Source organism: Quercus robur, chromosome 12, assembly GCF_932294415.1.
Source record: "Quercus robur chromosome 12, dhQueRobu3.1, whole genome shotgun sequence".
Taxonomy (NCBI): domain Eukaryota; kingdom Viridiplantae; phylum Streptophyta; class Magnoliopsida; order Fagales; family Fagaceae; genus Quercus; species Quercus robur.
The window spans coordinates 36729343-36750916 of record NC_065545.1 but is presented as its reverse complement, the minus strand read 5'-3'; the positions used below and the strand labels follow the sequence as shown (position 1 = coordinate 36750916).

The window sequence follows — 21574 nt, the reverse complement described above, 5'->3', positions numbered from 1 at the left end:
GATTCCATAATTGTGTAGGACTCACATTTTGTAGTTCAGTAGCATTATTTAGTCTTTTTTATAAGGAAAATTAGGGTTTGAATCACCACTATCTCATTTGTTGCCACAATTGAATCGAAAAAATAAATCCGTTTTTAAAAATAATATATATATATATATATATATATATCATTTTAGAAGTTAATCATTCTACATGATAAGCTGTATATATATATATATATAATTTTAGAATTTTTCCTCAAGGAATGTCATCTTTGACAAGAGCTGTATACATTTTCAATGTACTTTCGAGTGAAGTTCATCGTTCTACATGATAATCTTAGCAATATGTATGACATTATAATAGAAAATGAAAACGCGTGGGAATTAAATGGTTCCCAAACAACGATCGGAGAGTAAAATTCTGTTCTATAAAAGATATCATGAATTTACTCTAATGATTATTAAATTTTAAAAGTAACTGACATCACCATTATTAAAGGAAAGAACATAGACTAAAGGAAAAATTATTGTGATCTTCTTTTCTCTCTCTCTCTCTCTCTCTCTTTTTCTTTTTCTTTTTTTTAGGGGTACCATCAAAGCTTCAAAAAGCAAAGGGATATAGAGTCAATTGCAATGCTTATGATTTATTTTTGGAAGCATTCTTCCCATTTTAAATTGAGATATTACTGGTTTTTCATTAACGTTTTACCCTTTTACTTTACTTTTTTCACTGATGAATATGTTGTAGAATATCTCACCGCTAGTGACCTTGGCAAAGCTAAACATTAGTACTGAAGTAGTCAAATGTCTCGTGGGTTTCAGTTATTTTAACTAGTAAAGTCTTTAATGACTAAACTAAAAATTTGGGTTCAATCCCTACTTACACTAAAAAACCGATTGGTGTCTTGGACTGATGATAAAAAACTATCATTAAGAACAAACGTCATAAGTTAAAATTCTCTTTAAAAAAGAAAGTAATCAAATGTCTCGAGTTTTTGTTTCTCAAAAATAAGTGACTCAGTTTTTTTTCCCTTTAATCTGTGGTGTCATTAACAAATTTCTTCGAATTAGTATATTGTTCAAGATTAACATTATGAATACTTTGCCAATAACCCAATTGGTTTTGCCACCGTGGGTATTAGTACCTAAGGGTTGAGACTTGAGAAGGGAGGATTGGGAGGGGTTCTGGTAGTAGAGTGTGTGTATATATATATATATATATAGCAAAATTTATTGTCCTAAATAAATTATGACAATGTCTTGACTATGATGCATTGATGATGTGTTGCCAATTTAAAAGTTATATTCACACTGCTTAACTAAGCAAATATATATATCAAATTTTATTTTCCTAAATAAATGATGACAATGTCTTGTCTATAATGGATTGATGATGTGTGGCCTATTTAAAAGTTAGATTCACTCTGCTTAAGTAAGCAAAAGGGTAGTGGTTAGTTTTCAATCACCAGTTCACCACTTTTTTTTTTTTTTTTTTTTTTTTTTTTGAGAGTCATCACCAGTTCACAACTATTTACAAGGAAAATTCCCAAAAAATCATTTTTGTTAATCATTGTCCAACAAAACCATTAATTTTAGGATAATATTCAATTAAATAGTTTCTTGACTATGATAATGTGTTGTCTATTCAAAAGTTATATTTAGTTTTGGACAAATTGAAAGTTTCAACTTATTTGCAATTTTACCTTATTTTTGCTATTATTCATGAGTCTTATCTCACTATACTATTCAGCTAACTTTTGCCTTTATCTATAGTACTTTCAGTAAAAAGTTTTCAGTTTCAACTAAATAAGTTGTTCTCAAATAGATACTTATGCAATGAAAGTAGTAGGTAGTTTTCAATCACCATTGTTTACACACACAAAAATTCCCAAAACATCATGATGTTAACCATTGTCCAACAAAAGCATTCATTTAAGGATAATATTTAAATAGATAGTTTCATTGGAAATTTTTTTGAGAAAAAGTTTCATTATAAATTGATATTAGCATTTTAAGGCATTCATATTAGCATTTTGTTAACCATACGCTTTATCACTTTTTTTACTAATTATTTTCACACTTCTCTCTACCTTTTCAGTTTTCTATCTTCTCATTTCTCATCCAACTTTTCTTTTTATTTATCTATAACTTTGTAATTGAATGAAGATTTAAAATTTTCCAAAATTTTTCCAATTAATAGGATGAAATTGAGCTCCTCGCTAGATTCTCATAGCAAGGTGCCTCATGTTAGTAAAGCGTTATAGTAGCGCCAAAGCCTTATGTGTTACCATGAATATAAGAGGAATGAGCACCACATCACCTAATAATTTTCCAAAAATATTATACAATATATTAAAAAAAAAAAAAAACAAACATCTACTTTGAATAGAAAGAATATTATACAATGAAATCTTTAAAATGAAAAATAAAAAATAAAAATCTTTAATTAACCATGTGTACAATGTGTGAATGAGGTAATTACTATAATGGTAGTTACAATAACTTAATGATGGAGGTGGTAAGGTGTGCATGCTGGTAATAGTAGTGGTAGTAACGATAGTGGTGGTAATATGGACAATGCTAACAACTAAGGAAGGTGGCAATGGTGACAACATCGAGTGATGGTGGTGACAATGGTGTTGGCAAAGACAATTATGGTAATGGTCATGGCGATGACAAGGGCAAGTGGCGATGTGGTGAAGATGATGTTCCAGTAATAGTGGCATAATAATTTGAAAAGTAGTAATGTCAAATGGTATGATAAATTGATAATAGCAAAGTTTTTAGTTTTAGAGTTCAATTTTATGGAATTTAAATTTTGGATTTGGTGCTTGAAAATTCAAAGTTATTTTTTTAAAGCCAAAAAAAAAAAAAAAAAAAAAAAAAAAAAAAAAAAAACATTGATAATTCATAAATTCCAACTTTGAGTCAAATTCTATCTCAAAATTCTTTATCTAAATTTTATACACATGAAGTAGACCTCATCAATGGGCCGGGCCGGGCCGGCCCAACCCGTTTTTACTTGGCCCATGGGTCTAATGGGTTGGGCTTAACGGGCTGTTGACTAGTTAATGGGCTGGGTCGGGTCGGGCTGGATGGAAAAACCCTAGCCCATGGCCCTACCCATGGGCAATGCCCATTTGGGCTTTAGCGGGCTGGGCTAGTGAGGTGGGTTTAATGGGCTACCCATGGGCATTTTTAACAGGTCTTCAATGGGGTTATAAAAATTTAACCAAAAAAATTATAATTATATATTATTACAAACTATCAAACTGAACAATTAAATCTACTAAAAAGATTCTATTAAAAAAAATACTAAGACATACCTCTTAAAAAGGTACTAAAATAAGATTAATTGACTTTTATTGATAAGAATAAATAAGTACATTGAATTAAATATAAACTCTTAAAGGAAATATTTGAAGAATAAAATATCAATTCTTAAAGGAAATATACGAAGAATCAAATATCAACTCATTAAGGAAAGAATTTCTTCCAACCAACGCTAAGCTTTTTTTTTTTTTTTTTTAAGGAATTTCTTCTATAATTGTAACTTGTAAGGAAAGAATTGGAATTTATCAAAGGAAAGAATGACTTTCTTTCCAGAGGCACAGAGGTAGGGCAACAATCATCTTAGTAACTTTGTTTTAAAAATCAAAGCAACTAGACTAATACCAAAATATATATTTATTATGCATATTGTATCACAATCATTCCAAGTATTTAATGGTTAGGTGTGTGGTCTTAAAGTTTTTATAATGTCTAAAGTTCAATCCCTCACCCACCCAACCCCCAAATTATTTGGTTATAAATTTTGGGCAATGAGTCAGGCTAACAGGTCGGGCTACTGGGCTGGGCTAACAGGCCGGCCCACCGGGCGCCCATGGGTAAAGAAACCAACTCATAGCCTATCCCATTGGGTTACTGGGCTGCCCACGGACTTCAATATTACCGAGCTGGGCTGCCCATTAGCATGGTGGGCTAGCGGGCTACTGGGCCAGCCCATGGGTCATGGGCTATTTGATGACCCTTGTCATGAAGGAAATAAGACTGGATTTGTGCCGAAAGGCTAGTATTTTAAAAACAAATATTGATAAAAGAATTTAATGATGCAATTGATCACAAGAGTGATCTTGATCCGTGAACACCTGCCAAGAAAATGGAAAATACCTGAAAAGTCAGTAAGGGACCCTTCTATGCTTAACAATTCATTTGGGAGTTCACAAAAAAAATGGAATAGAATTTTTTTTTTTTTTTTTTGAGAGAGAAATTTTCAACCTATGTCGTCCACTCTTGATGATAGTTCTTTATCATCAAACTAAGACATCAATCAGTTTTTGGTGTAAACGGGGATTGAACCTCAAATCTCTTATTCAACCATCAAAGACTTTACCAATTGAGCTAGTTGGAACCCACAGGAATAGAATGTATTTAAGTAATATTGTTTGGATATTTTAAAATAAATGAATGGAAGATAAGTAATCTTATTTAGGAATAACATAGAGGGAAAATAATGGAATTATTTTATGATAGTATTACTATTAGACTCACGATTTAAAATAAATGACATAATATATTTGAGAGTTTTAGTAAAAACTTCATTATATCTAATTTCATTCCATCAAATTCCTCCAAAATTATAAGGGAATGAAAATTTAAGGTTTTGAGGGAATAGAGGTGAATGAGTTTTTTTTTTTTTTTTTTCCTACTCATTCCATTTCTTCCTATTTAAACTCTCAAATAAGAAAATAGAGTGAATATTCTAAAATTATTATTTTTCATTTATTTCCATTTCATCCTTTTTTCTCCTCCCAAACGAGCTGAAAGTCAATTAGATTTCTCAAAAGTTTTATGAGAATACTAAGTATACTTTGTAAAAATCCAAATATTTTGTCCTACTTTTCCTGCTCTACTCTATACTCCACCAATAAAAACTTGCCATGTATTAACATAATTAATTAAATACTATCATTATTGACTTATCAATATTACCATTATTAATTAATGATATTATTTAATTAATTATGTTAACATGTGACAAGCTTTTATTGGTGGAGTATAGAGTGGAGCAGGAAAAGTGGAACAAAAGATTTGGACTCACTTTGTAAGTTAGGCTAAGTTATTGTCATACATTCCATTGTTGATTATTTTTCATTTATTTTTATGTGAAACGAAATTTATTCCTCAATTCCATTATGTGTTTGGAAATTAGAATATTGACATTGTTATTACAGAAAAGATTAGGAAAGTTTTACATTCAAGTAGACGACCATAAATATCTTCCATGTAGAATGACGATCTTACTTAGAAGGTCTTCAATACAAGAAGACCATCTTCCACCACCAACTGTCCAACAATGAATGAAATCGAAAGTGACCAGGGTATTTAATAACGTAATGGACAACGGTTATTCAACAACTACATGCCCATTCAATTAGAAGACATTTCAGTAAATACAACAATGGATAAATGTGAAAAATATCGTCTAGAACCGGCATTCAACACCAACCAACAAATGAATAGCCATTTAAATGGCCTAGACATAATGCCGATCATATAAATGCACAACATTAATTGACAAACGGCCAATAATTAGGAAATATGACTATACAAGAACACACATCTCCATAGATAAAGTAACGTGCTCCATGAGACACATAAACTGATTTTAATTCTCTAAGTTATTATATTAGCTATTTAGGGTCCTGATTTAAAATCAAAGACCCTTTGGCCGGTGCCACACCGACACCTCCTCCAGTTAGACCTCTATTTTTTTCACAGTCGTCAAAACTTCCATCGCCATATCTTTGAAAAGATATTCCATCGGCATCTTTAGATTAACTACCCAATTGAAGATGAATTTTCACTCTAACAAACATTTTTTTCTAATTTAATGGCTAACCACCCACAAATGTAATGATTCGACCCTAAGAACTTTAGTAATTGTTTGGGATTTAAATGTCATTCCACGTATATAATTCTTAGGGTTATGTCATTTTTTCACCTGAGTGAGGTCGGATTTGGCTAATCTTACTCCTTGCTGAGGATGGTCGAACTTTCACCTCATCAAGCCGAGCAAATAGCTGTATTTAGACAATAAGTGCGACATCACCATCTGTCTCCAAGGTGTCATGTCAACACGATACTCATTTGCATTACAACTTCATGATCTCATTTTTAGTATTTTAGTTTACATGGTAGAAGTGTAATATCCCAAAAGGAATTGGGTTCTCCGCAAAATTTATAACATCATAAGGGAAAAAATTGAAAAGTAAAGAAGCAGCAGCAAGCAATCAAATAATGGCAGTACGGCACCACATGTAGGTCGATTAAAGCAGTAGCACACTACATGTCACTGTCAGTAATACCAATTGTCGCTGTCTTTTCTCTCCAGTTTTATTACTGTGAAGTCGAAACCCTCCGGATAAGGTGGGCAATACGCGTCAACGTTAATTAGTGGACAATTGCGTCAACAACGTATACGTCGGGTTGATTACGTGGGCACGGAAGAATTATTAGATTCTCTCGCATAATTTTTTCCTCTCACATGAATAATAGATCTTACTATGAATTTAATTAGTGAAACCATCATTCATGTAAGAAGATGAAGTATATAATTATAGTACTCCGCGAGTAGACAATAATTTTCTTTGAACTTATCATGTCGGCTGAAAGAGGCCTCTAAGCTTAATGCTACACGTGACAGATTAGGATGTAGGAATGGAGGCCACGAAAGACAATTCCATGGATATCCATTCGGTGTGTACTTTTTGAGATTCTTTATATGATGATTGATGACCATACAAACTCGATAACTTCCCAGATTTCACATCTTTGATGGGTTTTTTGTCCACCACAACAAAATATGCTTTATTTAATTTTTTCTAATACATTGGTTTGGTGAGAAGGGTTAATCGACGAGTTAGGATTCATTTCTAGTTTATAATTAGTTTCCACTATTGTCACTTTAGCACTTGAGTTTACCATTATATGAGTGAGTGACAGAAGAAAAAATACATTGTGGTGTTGAAACATCGCACCAATCATTACACCAACTACTAAATTAGAGAAGAATTAATATATAATATTAAGGATTTTGTTAACAACTGTCCTTGGGATTTCGTTAAGGAGGAATTTATATATAATATTAATTAGAGAAGAATTAATATATAATATTAAGGATTTTGTTAACAACAAAATGTGCTTTATTTAATTTTTTCTAATACATTGGTTTGGTGAGAAGGGTTAATCGACGAGTTAGGATTCATTTCTAGTTTATAATTAGTTTCCACTATTGTCACTTTAGCACTTGAGTTTACCATTATATGAGTGAGTGACCAAGAAAAAATACATTGTGGTGTTGAAACATTGCACCAATCATTACACCAACTACTAAATTAGAGAAGAATTAATATATAATATTAAGGATTTTGTTAACAACTGTCCTTGGGATTTCGTTAAGGAGGAATTTATTAGGTTTTGCTTTATTGTGAAGTAACAGTAACAAATAAACAAATATTTCTTTGACCGATTGAAGTGCGGTTACGCTTGATAAACTAATTGAGTATGGTAAAAAATTCAACCTTAATTATTATCTACAGACACTTGTTAACCAAACCTTATGAACCAATAAAAAAACAATTTTGGGGTTGTTGAAATAGCATGGTAGCACCCCATTACCATGATAGCAGATACTTTAAAGTCCAAACAAAAATACTATAATAGATTTGAATCAAAACTAAGTAAAAAGGAAAATAATGTCTAAAATATTGTTTTCGTTTTGCTATCAGAGTGTCGTACACAATTCAGCCTCTTCTTACTCTTTAGTTTGAAAACGTGACTTAGGAATTAGAATACGACAATCGAAGATGCTCCATAAGTAGTATTTAGCCAAATAAAAAATTCAAGCGGTCAATTAATAATTAGTATGATATCAAAAGACAATAACAAATTTGATTTCCTAATTAATTAGATGATGGCAAATAATTCCTAAAGTATTCTTTTCGTATTGCTATCAGAGTTTCATCATGTCAACCTCTTTTTGTTTTTGATCGGATGTTGTTATCCTGATTCCTAAGTATTAACCTCTTCTTAGTTTGCAAACGAGTAAGGTTAGGAGTTAGGATAACAACAATCAATGATGCTCCATAAGTAGTATTTAATTACCACCGTCCATCTAGGCGAGTTGATACCTCGGTTCTACTAGTGACCTGTTGCTCGGGGGTTCAATCCCCCGCACTTACCAAGCAAAAAAAAAAAAAAAAATAGTATTTAATTCGCCAAATAAAAATTTCAAGGGATCAATTAATTAGTATGATATCAAAAGACAATAACAAATTTGATTTCCTAATCCCAATCCCCCATTAATTTATGTTCTCTTTTCTGTCTAATTGAATGCATGCCATGTGAACACAAACGTTATTCTCTCTCTTCTAGCAAGATTTATTTATTTATTTTCAATAGGTCTACACACATACTTTTTTACTCTAAAGTAGTGTAAACACCACTTTTATCTTTATTTTTTATTTTTTTTGAAAATCCGGCTCCAAATTGTATAAAATTGAAATTAGCCCAAATCGGCTAATTAAAAGTACATCAGCAACTTGTGGTGGAACATCCTCCATCTACACAGAAACACCATCAATAGTTTTCGCGTGTTTTGCTAAAAAATGAGTAATTGAGTTCCCTGACCTACGGGTGTGAGAGAAAGAAACGCAATTACAATAAACTAAATAGTGCTTTATAGAAGAAATCAGACGAAGATGAGAGAGACTCTTCGTCCCTTCTTAAGGCTGAAATAACCACCTCCGAATCTCCCTCATTTGGTCACTTTTATCTTTAAGTAATGCTACGCGTTCATAATATATTTACAATAATATCACAATAAATCCTATATGGCAAGCTATTTTTGGTTTTAATATGATTATATGAGCTCATCATTAAAATTATTTTTTCTCCACCAATAACTATCCAATAACAACTAATTATCTAAAATTTGTTATGGACAACATTTTTCTCTATCTTCTGTTTGAGATTGTATCAAGCTTGTCGGGATATTAATGTTCTATATTTTGTTTGTCTCCAAAAAAAAAATGATAATTCAATAGTTACATAGTTGAGGGAGATTTAAACCTATTTTATTTTGAAAAATATTAAGAGATAGTATCTAATTTGAAATCCAATGCTCTTAAATTTATATATATATATATATATATATATATATATGAGAAATATTTGCGTCTATTTGCATGCCGTGTAAATGCCGCGTAAATGGTGCAAACATGCAGATTTTTTTTTTTTTTTGGGAGGCACTAGCGTTTGTTTTTTTCTATCATAAAAGTACTGACAACCGCATCAGTAAACGATTGCATCACTTAAAATATGAAAACGTGTGGGGCAAGCTGTGGATTTCTTATTGAATGAGTCTTCTACCACATCAAGTGGCTTAACAAATGTCACATAAAATGACATAACAAATATCACAACTCACCTACAAGACGAATTGTGGTTGGTGAAGTAATGTTCTCACATAGAGAAATCATCATCCTTCTACCAACTATATGTATGAACAAATTGTGGCATCTATTGTGTCACTTTTTAGGACACCGAAGGAGTTTTTTTACTGGATGTTGGTCAGTTTAAAGCAGAAAGCAGGTTATGATAAACTCGTTACAGTAGTCACATGTTGCTTCCTGTAGTGGTCCATTCGATGAAAGGACATTGAATAGATAAGGATGATATGATGGTCCTTGTTTATACATTAAAATAAATCGCATGGACTCAAGAGTCAACAAGAAGCGTGGATCAATTTGCCTTTGTGTTTGTCTATTTTCCCAGCGTTTATTGCTGATTTCCAACCTCCAATCACAAATCTCAACCGCACATGAAGTTTGTGAGGCCTGCATTTGTTCGTAAACAATGACCAGCGCAAGGTGCCAAAACTTCAATGAAAAAATCGGTCCATAAATCAGTCACAGCAGCAGGGAGTAGTTAGGAATCTGAGTTCCAACTTGCTAGCCTTTATTGCGTTTGATTGATTGGGATGATTATTGGGGGCTGCGATGGAAAACAGGAGAGAGAAAAGTTTTGAAAAAAATTATGTTTTTGTTTGTCTGGTTGATCGACGAGAGGAGAAATTAAAGAGGGAAGAAAGCTGGTTGTATTTTCCCCCTCAGGACCACCAAAATGCAAAGCATGAGAGAAAAAACTTTCAGCTTATTCAATTATTTTTCTATCCTCACTGTACCTTGCAACTATATCTACCACAATTGACATCTTATATATTATACATATGTAATAATGGAATAAGATGAAATTTATATAAATTACCTTTTTTATCAGCTGACTTATCTCTTTAACCAAACAAAGAGTTGGAAACAAAGGAGTTTTCTAACCCTTTATTTTTTCATCATTTTAACCAAACACATATAATGAAAAATTAAATATTTTCTATGCTCCTAACCAAACAAAGCCAAAATCTATGAATTAAGTGTGTCTCTGGAACTCTTCTAGTTTCCAATAGCTTATTTGTATAGTATTTTTGCTAGCTTATATGTTAAATGTGTGACAACAAGTTAAAATTTAGTTTATTTATTAAAAATAAAAAATAAAAAATAAAAACTAGTTTTTTTTTTTTTAAGCTTAGTCAAAAAGAGAAAATAACTATATTTTTAGCTAAACAAACATCTATTATAGGGATGAAAATTTTGCTCCGCTCCTCCCCACTTTACCCCACGTGGGTTTTCCCAATCTCACAAAGGTGGTAAGGCAATATTTTAATCCCGCATCACGGGGTAAGACGGAGATGAGTTTAGACATTTTAGACCCACCCTGCCTAGTCCCCACCTCGCCCTGCGTTGATAAGAGTTATAATTGTAAAATTTTCATACCCGAAAGCCCTAATATTGAAACAAACATATCAATATTAGCTTCTTTTAGTTTACCCAATGTAATTCTTAGCCTCTATTTTGCCATGTGTTATTCTATGAGATTTTTGTATTATTCAGTTTTTGCTAAAAATTAGTTTGATTTGATGAGATAAAGTTAATTGTAATTTCAATTATATTTTTATTAATGAAACATATTTTATTAAAAAAATTGTATTAGTTGTGAGGTAAATTAACAAGAAGTAGTGTTTTAAGGGGTGGAGTGGGGCTTTGCAGGGCCTCAAAGGGCAAGAAAATTTTCCTTTTCGTGAAAGACAAGGTGGGAATGGAATAAGACAAAATCATGCGGGACGGAGGTGAATACCTCATCCTTTGGCCCCACCCCGCCCCATTACCATCTCTAGATTGTTATCAGCAAAAGGGTTACTTGCAACTAATAGTGATGAAGCTAAGCTTTTTGCTTGTTAAAGAGTAATTGAATTTTCTATTGAAGCGGGGTTTAGAGACCTTGTTATCGAAGGTGACAATGATTATGTCATGCGATCTATTATGGCTTATGGGAATCTTTTTTCTCGGCATGGTCATGTCCTTCTGGATATCCAGGTTCTCCTTGCAAGTTTCAAGGTTGGCCTTAGGCCTAGGCCACCTAGGCCATCGCCTAGGGCCCCCTCCTAGAGAAAGGCCTCAAAATTTGGGGCAAAAATTGATATATATTTTTGAGATATAGGAATAAAAATTAGTATACATTTTTCCTCTACTTTTAAGAAGTTCCAAAGAATTGAGTAATGCTAGAAATAATACAATTTTAAATACATAGGGCTTACAAATATGTGTCACTATTCACAAGAAATAATTCAAATAGGAAAATGCTATAAATATTATAAATTTTATTTCAAAGCCTTTACAAATTGATGTGACAATTAATATGATTTATGGACATCAACAACCTATTAAATGCATTTTTGAATTACTTTGTAAAATTTATAATATCTCTAACATCATTCATTCAAATACTTGTTTAATATCTTCTTGAAGTGTCATTAATCACATTCATTGCTACATCATTTGTAAGTTTTTTGTAGTAAAAAAAAAAAAATCATATTAAAAAATAAAAAGAATGGATTTTTGTTTTAAAAAAATCATGATATTAAAAACTAATTAAATATTATTTAATTAATAAATAGAAATGCTTCATTTAAATATATCGTCTTAGGCCTCAAGGTTTGTTGGGCCATCCTAGACAAGTTTCAATTGGTTTTCAATACTTCATACAATGTTGCGAGGCAAATTATGTAGTCCACTTGTTAGCATGCTATGCTAGGCACATTCCAAATAATGTTATTTGGATTCATGATTCTCTTGCTTTAGAATCTACGTACTTTGTTTAACAAACAAAAAAGAAAAAAAAAAACTTTTAGGACTGAATTTTAGCTTTTGGTTTTGCTTCTTTATTTTATATTTTTAGTTTTTTTTTTTTTTTTTATGATGTGGATGGAAAAAGGAAAAAAAGAAAAAGTTTTCAACTTCTCTATGATGTGAAAAAAATTGCGTAATTATTAAAAATTATATCATTTTGTGATGACATGGCACTTTACTGACCAACTCATTAATGAATATATAGAGAAGGAAGAAAATCCAAATGATACCTACCTTTGGAACTTGATAAAATTTTTGAAACTTTAGAGTGTAAAATTAAAATTACCCAAAAATTTAAAAGTGTAATTTACAATTGAATCTTAATTTATATATATATATATATATATATATATCTTGTGGCTTCTTATTTCATGGATTTAATTAAATCAATATAATACACTTGGTAAAAAAAAATCTCCAAATTTTGGTAACTTATAATTCAAAAGGATTGTCAAACAAAAAGGTGAAAACTTGAATTAGGAAAAAAAAAAAAAGAGTCTTTTACCTTTGGTCTTTCTTTTTATTTATTTTTATTATTAAGTAAGTAAAATCTTATAATTAAACTAGTAGCTAATTTACCAATATATATATATATATATATAAATATCTTATATTCAATATTTATTGAGAAATAAAAATTTAAATAAGAAAATTTGTAAAATATATATATATATATATATATATATTTTTGAGAATCAAATTATAATTATTTTTAGAAAGGACTAGACATAATTTAATAGAGAAAAAAGAAGACGGAAAGTTCAAATTTCTATATTAATTAAAAAATTAAATTCTATAAGGATGAGATATAAAATCCATATTTTACACTATATAATCTATATATAAAATAATAGGTGAAGCAAAGAGAGTGTGAAATTGAATTCCAAATTAGAACTCTAATTTTGTGCCATGTGTCTAGAATCTGAAATTGAAGTTGAATTTTGCATCATGTGGCTAAATGTATGTGGGCTCATTCTCATTAAAAGCACTTCTATGTATCAAGTCAAGTGAGTTACTGTGCAAATTAAGTTTTTTCTTGATTTTGTAGTCAAACGCGAAAACCAAAGAGACTAATATCGGTGATAAGAACTTGGTTTGGGTACATTGCATAATTTCCAAAAAGATAGCAAAGCCAGAGTTTGCATCTTTGTTATAAATTGCTTACAACGTTTGCATCTTTTCATTTGCAATGAGTTTCGGATTAAAGTGCTTTCTTCTTGATTCTGACATTGAGGTTTGTTTACTATTCACTTACAAAGTTTACATCTTTACATTTGTTATAAATTGCTACTATGTGATTAGATGCACATTATGCCTAAAATTCACTATCCTTATATTTAGCTTTTTGTTCAGGTTTGGCACCTATAAAATGAAGAAAGCACTGTTATGGACTGATTGATGATACTTTTTGCAGGCTGCAAAGGAACTTAGTGATCAATGGAATTTCACGCGAATTGGAGAGGACCTAGCTGTAGATGTCTGGATGGCAGATGTGAGTCACTATGTTTTTAAAATGTTCAATGAAGGTAAAGGTTATGAACAATGTAAATTTTCCGGAGAGAGATTTATTATTCTATATTTATGCAAGTTTGGTCGCCTTCTTGGAGTGGATCACTCCACCCTGTCTTTCTACTGGAATTTTTTATTCAGATTGTTACAATTTAATTTGAAATTTTATTTGAATTTTCCTATTGTTGTTACTATCATATATTATCATTCCAATTGTTCAATTAGAATCTAAAATTGGAGTCCAATTTTACTATACACGTGTACAATCTAATTATTTTTAATTTTGCTGTCATGTGCAGAAGCCAATGAGATGAAATTAATAACACATTAAACACTCATGCTTTGGGAATCGGTAGTACCAATCTAAATCCATTGGACCTGCTTCGTGATAATACAATTATGAAGGATGAATAAAAACACGCACAAACCCCTCTCTCTATAAAAAGAGATTGGAGAGAATTTCTTTTATCAGCCATGGAACTTCAGAGGTTTTTTCTTCACACAAATGCCCATCATGTTACAAAATGACCCATCGTAAAACTACAAAATGAGTACAACTCTGAGGGTTTTTTTTTTTTTTTTAATTTAAATTTTTTAAGTTGCGAAAATTTCAATCACCAATAGAGATTGAAGATTCAAAAGCGTGAATGGATCATTTGGATAAACATTGTCACCAAGGTTCATCTTTCTGTGTAAAATATATATACTGCTAAGTTTTGTTAATGAAATTTTCTGGTTAATAATATGAATTTAGACTTATTTGAGTTTTTTAAACATGAATAAACTCATGATTAATAATATATCCATTCTCGTGCGGTAGCGCGGGACTACATACTAGTAATAAATAATTGTCATATCAGCATTTTACTTAAAATTCAATACATTCTACCACGCCTAATAACATCTCAATAAATTTTCAATTTGGTTGAATTTATATATAGGTATTAGAATTGATTGAGTTTAATTGTGTTTATTTTTAAAATATGTGATAAAATGATGTGATATATTAAAATTAAAGAGGTAAAACATGAGTTTTACTATTTAATCTCATTAAATAATACCCTAGTTTGAAGATGAGGCTCATAAACCGACCCGGCCCATCATTAACCCTAGCCCACAAAATAAGAAGCTGTCGTCCCTTTAAAAAAAAAAGAAAAAAAGAAAAAAGAAAAAAGAAAAAAAAAGAGAGTACTTATTTTCTATCGAGTGCCCTCAACCATAACGAGTCGGAGCGCCAAAGCGAACAAATACAAATCCAAAAAGTTTATTTAGTCTTTTAATTTGAATATTGTGTCCCTCTGAAAGCTTCGAAGGAGAAGAAACAAGAAGAAGAAGAGGCAAGCTCATAAAAAATGGCGGCCACATCGCCAGCCCTAACGAACAACAACAACAACAACACCACCACCACCACGGCCACCAACATGGCGCACCGTACGGACACGCCGCCCAAGACCCTTCGTGGACTCAACAAGCCTAAGTGTCAGATTTGCGGCAATGTCGCTCGCTCCAGGTCAATTCTCTTCTTCTCTCAATTCGTTCCCCCCCTTGCTTAGCTTTCAAAACCCTAGAATTTTGTGTTATCGTTGTTCGTTTCTTGGGGCTTAGGCTCGACTGGACTCTAATTCGCTTCTGCCTTTGTTGTTCGTTGTTTGGTATGTTTAATTGGTTTCTGGAAACTGGTTTTTCTTTGCTTCAAGCTTTTCTTTTCTTTCTTTTATTTTTTTGGAATAAAATTAGAGCAGATACAATTTTTTTTTTTCACTACTTGCTATGGTTTTAGCGCATTAATTAGTCACAAATTTGTAATATTTCACAAGTGCATGGCAAGTTGAAAATGGTAGATGAGAACCAATTAGAATTTGCCAACTCAATTGTTGTGAAAATTGTAGCATGATTCTTTGTCACATGAATCCACTTTTATTATGCACCTAATCACAACAAGTCTGTGAAAATTGTTGCGTCGCAAGACTTGTTGAATTAAAGTTAAATTCATGAAGCATGAAGTTGCGGTGTGGGTTTTAGGATATTGACTGGTGGTGTGGTGTACTTTGAAATACAAAGGAAGGTCTTTCTTTAGGCACAAGAATAGGGCCTTGAGTTATACAACATTGTATTGAGATTAAGAAAAATTGGGTAAATTGCATTGCTTTGCCTTGAGCCTCTTGAAATATTAAAGAACAAATAACACGGAGTATGGACCATAATACGGACCAGTATGTCTACGGTGAACATTTGGAAGATTGTGCTACTTACTTGAGTTGTCAAGTGGTGGCTCCTACGACATTTTAGGACCGTGGGGGGGGGGGGTGGATAGAATAATTTTTATTTTATATTTTATACATGGTGTGGTACTAAATATATATTTTCTGATAAAAATTAACCATGCAGGTGTCCATTCAAGTCGTGCAAGAGTTGCTGTTCAAGAGATCAAAATCCTTGTCCTATTCACGGTATGCTAACTTGAAGTATGTTGGTCATTGTTAGATGAATGAGTTGTTGAATATTTGAAGTTTTAGTGGCATATAATAGGAAAGTTATATCCAGCATGCTCATATAATAGGAAAGCTCCTTTGCTGCCTGCAATTCTAATATGAAGACAGTTAGAAGCAGTTTATATGCTACTTTCTTTTTGGCGAGTCAGGGATGTACTTAAAGTTTCCTCTAAGAGAAAACTTTGACCTTGTGCTTGTTTATATTTTTTACTTGTGGAACAAGCTTCAGACTCAAAAAACCGTGATGGATATATGGTTTGGGTTGGTGGTTCCTGCATATTTGTTTGCGTAGGATTTGAGGTTTTGTATTCAACTATTCTTAACTTGTTGAGTCACCAGATTATTAAAAATTTTAATGTACATGAGACTTGAATACAAGTTGTATGAAAAATAAGGTGAAGAAGGTAGATTCTATTGATAGAGCAAGTGCACTTGTGTCATAGTGATTAGTTAATCATGGTGTCAAAGGTGCAACCCATCTAAGCTTGTAACGCCAGGCATTTGTGGAGCCCAGGCTTTAGTTTGAAAGTCCAAACCAACCTCTATCATATGCATTGGGGTTGCCTTGTGCTATTGGCATTCTGAAACACTTAGTGTTACATCAATAAAAGGTCTTGTTGGATGCATTATACTTTATTTATTCATTTGGGAGTTCTCTCAAATTCATGCACACAGTTCATTAATAGAATAGTGCAAGTTAATTTATTCGTTAAATTACTAGGAAAGGAAATGGTCGTCGCCTAGGAATATTCTTTCATAGATTGAAAATTCTATTACGGATTAATAGGAAGATACCTTAAACTTTCATAATCCTAGTAATTCTTCCTTTGTACAAGTTAGAAAGGCTATGTTAACTGAGCAAGAAGATGGTGGTTTTTACCACTCATTTTGAGCCATACGTTCACAAGCAGAACTTGGAATCTACTCAGGACTCAATACACTTTTTATGCCTGAATAATTTTCTGGTACGAGGAGATTGCAGAAGGGAGTATTTTAGAGCTTGGGTGTTGTCATCCAAAACAATAAATAATAATAGTTGAACATTAGTGACTTTAGGAGGTCAGTTTGTGATTATGATATATCCATATGTGCATGAATTTTGTTTTTTCTGTTTTGGAACTTGTCTTTTCTAACCTTGATTTTGTCATTGTAACGAAAATGCTAATTGAAACAAGAAATGAGAAGGTTGGAAGTCATGATCAATGTCTAATGAATACAATAACAACAACCAAGCCTTAGTCCCAAAATTTGGGTGTCAGCTATGGGTCCTCTACAATCTAGTCAGTTTATTATTTTTAATTTTAATTTTTATAAGAATCTAGTCAGTGTATTGTTTTTCACCACTCTATTCTATTTGAGGTCATACTCACTGTTTCCTCCTTAATTGACATGTCATTTTTTACAACTTCTACTCATGTCAATTTAGCTCTTCCTCTACCTCTCTTCGTTCCCTAGATTTGAATTAACTCACCTTTTCTCGCTGGGGCATTGATCTCTCTACACATGACCAAACTATCTCAATTGAATTCCCACTCTTTTTTTCATCACTAGGGACCACCCCCATCTTGAAGTGAATTTCCTCATTTTAAATTGTATTTTTCCTTGTATTTTCACTTGTCCATATTAACATTCTTATTTCAATTACATTCATTTTATAAACATGATACTTTTTAACCGCCCAACAACAATGTGTAATGAATAAACACTACAATTTTTCTTTAGGAGTAGGGTACCTTATAATATATTAAATTATATGCCTTAAACACGCATGACAAATTAGAGACTCTAAGTTTGTTGCTGCGAGAAAATTAGTTTTTTTCTAATAATTGCGATAAGCTGAAGACATTATCAAGCAGTATAATAAACACTTGAAATTTACTAATATAGATGTGATTGACTTTCTGGATCCAAATTTTTTTTTTACTAAAACCTAGAGGACCAAGCTCTACATCAGACAATTCATAGGGGGTTTGAGTTTCAATTTTATTGGTTGAATGAAGTATATGAACTTTTGACCGAGGACTGTGCCTAGTAAAGCTTGATTCTACTCTTGTTGTGACGCTGATAAGGATATCTATGTGATTTTTTCATATATTTTTTTGGTTTCAGTTTGTCATATTATAAGCATGACCTCATTTCCTATTTTCTTTTCTGTGAATGCAGTTTTGAAAGCAAATGCAACTATTCCGGACAAGGCACCCAATTCAAGCACTTCTATGTTTGACCATCAGGGGACTGAGGCATCTCCCTCAGGGTATGTAATGAGCATCAATAACCCAGATTTGCATCTAATTCCATCTCATATCATTTTTATCTACGTTTCTAGTGTTTAGGACAACAACCTACAATTTTTTTAATTTTTAAAGTGCTTTGTGCTCTTCCGTTATTGACTTTATGGTCAGTTTCTGAATGTCTATGGTTGTGTGCATTTTTGCCTGAGTTTAAAGTGTCTCTTCTCATTTGCATTGTTGCCTGAAATTAAAGTGTCTCTTCCCATTTGCATTGTTGCCTGCGTTTAAAGTGTCTTCCCATTTGCCAAACCAGAATTGAGCTGAGGTTTCAAAACTCGCCCTCTTCAATGTTTCAACTTTTAAGTCTTCCTTTGGGATGCAATTGGGTTAAGAATTCTGTTGGTTCACTTCTCTGTTTTATAGCCTTCTAAATTCACGTTCCCCCATCTGTGAAGTTTTCTTTTTTTCCCCTCTTAATGCTTTGTTTCCTGAGGTTCCCATATGTTTCTAATAATAATCTGTTTTCAGCAACTTTAACATTCTTGTTATGAATTATGTCAATTGTATCACCAGCTTTTCAAGTTTTAGTTTTTAACATTTTGTTTTGTTTTTTGGGCTTTATTTCAGGTCTGTGCATAGAGTTGCATCATTTCGGCAACTTTCCAACACTTTTTCACAGTTTAATAATGTGCATATACCAAGCCGTTCAAGAAAGCCGTTGACTAGAAAGGTGCATGGAAAAGATCAATATTCATATTTGTGATATTGTTGTTTTAAGAATTACTTGTCCTGATTTGGGAAGTTATTTCAGGATGCTGCAGTGATAAATGAATGGAGATTTTCCAAGATAAAGGAATTCAAGGACAAAAACTTTGAGGTGGAGAATGAAGCTTTTGACCGATACATGCAGAATATTAGTTTACTTGAAGAAGTGTTTTCCATGAAATCTATTCTTGAAAGGTCCAATGGGGATGAGCCCACTATATCAAACCCTAACCCTACTTCTATGGAGGACAACACTGAATTGATGGTATCAGGGTTGAAGTTGCAGCTAAGATCAAACTCAATAAGAACTGATAGCTTCAGAAGGAGGGTACAACAAATTGTTGATCGGGGATTAAAAAAGCTTCAGAAGCGTGCCCTGGATGATGGCGATAATGACCAAAGTGGCCAAGATGAATCTCATGGACCAAAAAGGGCAAAAAGTTTGAAGCCAGAAAGGGCTTTGGCTGTGAGTGATCTCATTGATAAGTTGAACAAAGCCCGGACCGAGGAGGATTTGAAATCTTGCATTGATATGAAATTGCAGATCTTTAATCGGAACACAATATCCAATCAAACAGAAATTGAAGATGCAGCACCAAAGGATCAGAATCCTAAAACTGATCTGGAACCCAGAAAAGAATCGTCGTTTTCTTCAAAAAAAATTATTAGCACAACAGAACTTGATCAAGAAACTCTTAATAAGATTGATGCGCATTTCTCTACCCTTGAGCAGATAGAAGATTTATGATTTGTGGAGGAAATTTCCAATTGGAAATAGACTTAAGATTAGCTTTACTTATGAGAGCTGATTATTAAATACTGTACTATGATGTAATATAGCGACTTTTTCCTAATTTTAATCCTCCGTTGCCCATTTGATGCAAATTTCATTATGTTCAAATTTCAGTTTTGATTCACGTTCTTGTTTCCAAATCTGTGGTGGATACTTGATGCAATGTGGTGCGATGAGAGGCACATGAAGCAAAATGAGACAGGTCTCAGGGGGGGCTAGATGTATATATAAACTACTAACTCATAACATTCTATGTTTTTTTTTCTTTTTTTTGACGAATTGGTAAAATTTTATTGAAACAACAAACAGATTACACAGCCCAAAGGGCACAATAGTAATGGAGGACTCCTCTGCAATATGGAATCCAAGCATAATAGTGCCTATACAACAAAGGTAATCCATCAGCCTACCGACAAGCTACAGAAATATACTATCCAGCCTTCACGTCATCCCGTGCAAAAATTTATATTTATTTTAGTATAAAAGTCTACCTTTTTTATTTTACATAATTACTTTTCAAAATTACTCACATTAAATTATCTATTTTACATTTTATTTCATTAAAATATTATTTTATTTATTTATTTATTTTTTTTCACATACAACCACATCCACTGTTTTTCCTTCGTCATTGGGATACATAAAGAAATGATAAAAAATTATATGCAAATGAATAATGAGAGTGTAAATTTACACTGTAAGCTTTTGCATCAATTCGTGCAAAAATTTCTGTCTATTTTAGCTTAAGAGCCTTTTTTATTTTTATTTTACATATCTACTTTTCAAAACACCCCATATCAGATTATTTATTTTACACTACATTTCATTAAAATATGAATTTTTTTTTTATTTTTTAAATTGTTTATCTTTTTTTGCACACAACAACCACCATTCATTCTCTTTTTTCATCCTTGAGATACATAAAGAAAGAATAAACAATTAAATACAAAATGAATAGTGTTAGTGTAAATTTACAAGTTACTATAGTAACTGTGTAAATGCTACATATTTTTCTACTATACACGGACTGATGTGAATGCTCAGTTCGTAGCAATTTTGCAAATTTACATAGTTTTAACTTGATTAACGTGGATGTATTTGGGGCTTGGATGTATAAAATTGAGCATTTTATTTATTTATTTTGCATTTATTGGTGTAAATGCTCTAATTACACAAAAAAACAAAATAACCTAACTACCTATCACAGGCAGATCAAGACCTTGCATAACACACTAGGACAAATGCCCCATTTACAACATAAGATCCTGTTAATAAATGAATGAAATACAAATATTATCAAAACCGTGAGACATTTGGTAAAAGAACCATGTGTAGTGCGTAAGTTTTACAATATTTAAATACAAAATTATGATAGGTGATTAAATAGATTAATATAAATGTTAAATTTCTTGAAATTTTTAATAATTGAATTTTAGCTCGAATAGTATTTTAAATTAAATTTTTAATAGAAAATGTTAGAAATTTTGATTAAAATAATCA

General features: G+C 31.9%; 1 protein-coding gene across 1 annotated transcript; it reads left to right on the top strand.

Moving 5' to 3' along the window:
* Positions 1 to 14965: 14965 nt before the first annotated feature.
* Positions 14966 to 20166, top strand: LOC126709660 (uncharacterized). The gene is made up of 5 exons (XM_050409973.1): positions 14966 to 15303; positions 16182 to 16243; positions 18449 to 18539; positions 19144 to 19246; positions 19328 to 20166. Exons 1-5 carry the CDS (start codon positions 15146 to 15148, stop codon positions 20027 to 20029), a joined length of 1116 nt encoding a protein of 371 aa, XP_050265930.1. The 5' UTR covers positions 14966 to 15145; the 3' UTR covers positions 20030 to 20166.
* The last annotated feature ends 1408 nt before the right edge of the window (positions 20167 to 21574 follow it).

What these genes read in the sequence shown, in the direction of transcription:
- LOC126709660 (XM_050409973.1), top strand. Translation starts at nt 15,146, where the DNA reads ATGGCGGCCACATCGCCAGCCCTAACGAACAACAACAACAACAACACC. An exon ending in GGCAATGTCGCTCGCTCCAG is followed by an intron (nt 15,304 to 16,181) that starts GTCAATTCTCTT and finishes TTAACCATGCAG; the next exon opens with GTGTCCATTCAAGTCGTGCA. An exon ending in GAAAGCCGTTGACTAGAAAG is followed by an intron (nt 19,247 to 19,327) that starts GTGCATGGAAAA and finishes AAGTTATTTCAG; the next exon opens with GATGCTGCAGTGATAAATGA.